At 32.3% G+C, this 4448-nt stretch overlaps 1 protein-coding gene across 1 annotated transcript in view; it reads left to right on the forward strand.

Annotated features, from left to right (window-relative positions):
* Positions 1-2565: 2565 nt before the first annotated feature.
* Positions 2566-4448, forward strand: part of LOC105617915 (cleavage stimulation factor subunit 2 tau variant) — a 7130-nt gene continuing 5247 nt past the window's right edge. The window contains exons 1-4 of the mRNA XM_012199451.1: positions 2566-2626; positions 2704-2782; positions 3191-3756; positions 4143-4282. Coding sequence (XP_012054841.1) covers positions 2566-2626; positions 2704-2782; positions 3191-3756; positions 4143-4282 — 846 coding nt within the window. The remainder of the gene's footprint in view (positions 2627-2703; positions 2783-3190; positions 3757-4142; positions 4283-4448) is intronic.

The raw sequence follows: 4448 nt of genomic DNA on the forward strand, positions 1-4448 counted from the left end.
ACCTAAAGTCATTGACAGTACGCAAATATACGGAGAAAGGGATTTTTTGTTGTCATAATGAACATTAAGATACATCGTCTCAAGAGAGCGTTAATGCATTCACCATTTCTCGACGTTGTGAGAGCGAATTCCTTGTCTATGAGATATTTCAGCCCGAGTAATGATTTAGAAGAACAAAGCAAGGATTCGCTTTCATCTGTGAAGCTCATTATCGAGAAGGAACTCGAAATTTCAAGCGAAATTGAGCGACTTTGCATGAAGTTACGAAAAGTTTTCTTTCGAAAACATCGATGATAAAAAAACCAGGAATCAATCAACTCAAAACAAAATTATATTTAATAAAGAGCAGTCAAATAATTGTATGCACTATGAAAAGGAGAGATTTACATCAGCAAATTTAGAGATCCGAATTAAGGAAACGAATGTCTGGCGTTCTGATTTTTTTATTGTTAATGTGAGAAAACTTTTCGTAACTCGTGCAAAATCGCTCAATTTCGCTTAAAATTCCTGAGTTGCTTCTGCATTCTTTTTTACTTGTATTATTGTATATATAAGAACTTAGAGGAAGTTCCCAATCCTTTATTTTTAATCTTAAATCCTCTCACATTAGTATCTAAAATAAAGTACAAAATAACAACATATAAGACAGTATTCATCAGTATATATATATATATTTACAAATGAAGTGATATAAATGAAGTAATATTGTATTTATTTAGTATTTTCCACAAAATTTGTAATATGGAAGTATATTACTCATGCATTTTATTGTATATTGATATTTTAATAATAAAATTACCACATTCAAACCTATTTTTAAGTGTCATCATATCATCTCAGCCTTGTTTAAAGACAAGAAAGATAAAATGATATCGCGTATCTTATGTATATGCTATGATTTTGGTACGTAAGTGCTCGTAAGTGTAACTTTAGTTCAATTATCAACCAAGTGAGAATCACTTTGTATTTAAGCGATTATTTGAATTAATTAATGTCAAAATTATATTATGCCTATGTTAATTGATTTATATTTTTATTAAAATTTTAACAAATTGCATAACTTTAATTCTTCTCCTTCAAATATTAATTTATTATCAAATTTATTATCGAATTTAGAAATCAAATTAATAATGCAAATAATCTTTCAGTTCTCGAAAATACTTGTTTTTGATTCCTATGTATAAGAATAAAATATAGATGAGCATTTCAGATCCTCTGTAGAGGTAGAGGATTGGTAGTCTGATACCAGCGAAGAAGGCGCTTCCTGTCCATAATCTGATAAATTAGAACAGATCAACGTTTAATCATCAAAATCTTTATTTAAGTTTGAACAGGCTCAGATACAAAATAATATAAAACTGTGTTTCAGCATAGTAAGTCTGTAATATGCTTTCACGTAAACGAATAATCTCTCACAAAAAAGTCTGAAAAAAACTGCTTTTAAAAAACAGACTTGGATAGTATTCATATGGGACCCATGAATATTGTCCATTGTCTACCAAAAAAAACAAAATATAATGTAAATAGTAAATAAATTAATTAATCAATAAGATATATAAATTAATTAATCAATAAGAATATATAAAATACTAACTTATTGAGTTAATCTAGTTTATAAACCTGTAAATACTCACTAACAGATAAACCTAAATAATATTATTGCTTGTGTTGCGATATTCACTGCCAATACTGAATATCTAGTATACATTATCTATATTATAGTTGAACACTATACAATGAAAATGGGAACAAAGCCAATTGTAAATAGCACTCTTAATTCTAATCGATAGAATCACTACTTACCAGACTTACTATGTTGAAAACAGTAATTTGATATCAGTTAACAGGAGTCATTGGACAGGAAGCGCCCGATAGGCACTATCCTTATTCAATCAACAACGTTGACTATTTTTTTGCGTATAGCATAACGCAACAGTTTTGCTGTTCAAAAATTTTTTTATAGACTAGTCTATATAAAAGTCTATCTAAACAATCCTAAATGCACTCAATATCTCGCAACACGTTTACTTAACGATCGCCATGGTCGCCATCATGTGGTGGAAAGAAGAAAGATGAATCACTCCCATTATGGTGGAGGAAACCACTATGATGGAAAAGATACCACAGTTGGTATTATCAACTCGATTATTATCATAGTCGGTATTTGCGTAATGATTAGTAAATACGTAGAATTACCGATCATGATTTAAATCTAATTCCTGAGAGTCATAAAATCATCGATGTGTTATCCACTGAAATATATAGTTCAGTATGCGCGTTCTGTGCACATAGAGGCGCTAATAGACAGGTTCCATTTCCAATGACTTTTTAGAGTGTATGAGTGTATTGAGCGTATAGATATTGCTCAGAATATAGACTTCTTTCTGTACTGATTTTATCAGATACAAGATTAAATTGTTAAAATTTGGCGATAGTATGCGATAGCGGCGATAGTTCATACGTGTGTGAATCCGTTATCTAGGTGTCGAATCAGTGGAACGGAATACTTCGTGTATTGTTATTAGAATTGTATCGTTCGTACTAGTCAGAAACAAAAGCACGAAAATGAGTAATTCAACTATTTCGGATCAAACACTGATGGACAAGTCGATGCGGAGTGTCTTTGGTGAGTAATTTAACCAGTCTCAATGCCGCTTCTTAGAGTTATATTAATGTGACGTCGCAATATCTATTGTTTTACAGTCGGGAATATCCCGTACGAGGCTACGGAGGAGAATCTGAAGGATATCTTCAGTGAGGTTGGACCGGTGCTTTCATTCAAGTGAGTCTATTTTTCGTTGTTTATTTTAATTAATTGTATTAAACAATTTATTATTATTTATTATTATTATTTATTTATTATTATTTTTCCTTTCGAATCTTTTAATCATATCTTAAACATTTCTTATTAATTTTAGCAGCCAATTTAAAAATAGTATAACTTTCTCTTTAAGAAAGTAATTTGAATTTTATCAATATTGAATTATTGTCTAGAACGCTTATAAAAGAATTTCTTTGCAATAAATATATAGAATATAACTTTATTCATTTATGTCTTATATTATTATTTTTTTATCAAAAACATATTCGACTTGTAAGTTTTATCTTTCTCTGTTTTTCTATAATCACTCCAATTTTTTTTACAAAGATAGTATTTGTATTTATCTACTTCTTTAATTATTGCAAATAGATTAGTATTTGACCGTGAGACAGGCAAGCCCAAGGGATATGGCTTTTGTGAATATAAAGATCAGGAGACTGCTCTAAGTGCTATGAGAAACCTAAATGGATATGAAATTGGTGGACGAACATTACGCGTGGACAATGCTTGCACAGAGAAAAGTCGTATGGAAATGCAAAGTCTCCTGCAGGGTCAGAGTACAGAGAATCCTTATGGAGAAGCCGTTCAGTCGGATAAGGCACCAGAAGCGATAAGCAAAGCTGTAGCATCTTTGCCACCGGAACAAATGTTTGAACTGATGAAACAGATGAAACTTTGTGTTCAAAATAATCCAAATGAGGCACGTCAAATGCTCCTGCAGAATCCCCAGTTGGCGTACGCTCTGCTCCAAGCACAAGTTGTCATGAGAATAGTGGACCCTCATACAGCTGTCAGTATGTTGCACAAGGCTAATCCTATCCCAGGTATACTAACACCATCGGAGAAACCAACTCAGCAGGTACAACCACGAATTGAGGAGCCATGGGCACAGCGACCCCCACCACCTATTAATGCCCCAACACCTATTTTCGCAGGTACGACAAAGGATCATCTTCTTATTAATTATTATTTAAGCATTATATTAGTTATTATTGGTTATAAAGAATTGCGTTAAATTTTGTATGCATCCATTTTTTCTGTAGTTGACCCATTTGAATATGAAAATTAATGAATTATTAATGAATAGTACTTATACTTATACTTGTTTTATTCACCTTATGATATGTTATACTTTATTTGAATCGTGAAATCTCCATTATCACAGGGAATATAAATGTAAAAATTCAATCCGTAAAAACAGGTCAGGACGTAGATCTCCGACTAGAGAGACAGATAGATCCGTGTGTAACTAGGAAGAATCAAGATTTGAGAGGATCACTGGACAAGGAATTTAAATTAAAAATTGAATCCGTAAAAACAGGTCAGGACGTAGATCTTCGACTAGACAGGCAGATAGATCCGCGTGTAGCTAGATTGGATCAAGATTTGAGAGGATCACCTCAAACGCAACCTGCGCCAGTCAGCGCGCCGGTGATACCAGTCACCACCGATCTGAGAGGGGCAAATGCATTTAATATGGCAGACAAGTAAGAGCACTTCATGTTAATCGATATACATAGATTCGATTATAGACTGCGTAATTAAAAGATCTCTTTTTACAGCCTACTTTCTGTGGAAGGAATTGAGAGGTCTCATATACATATATATGTGTATATATATATATATA

Source organism: Atta cephalotes, assembly GCF_000143395.1.
Source record: "Atta cephalotes unplaced genomic scaffold scaffold00014, whole genome shotgun sequence".
NCBI classification, from domain to species: Eukaryota; Metazoa; Arthropoda; class Insecta; order Hymenoptera; family Formicidae; genus Atta; species Atta cephalotes.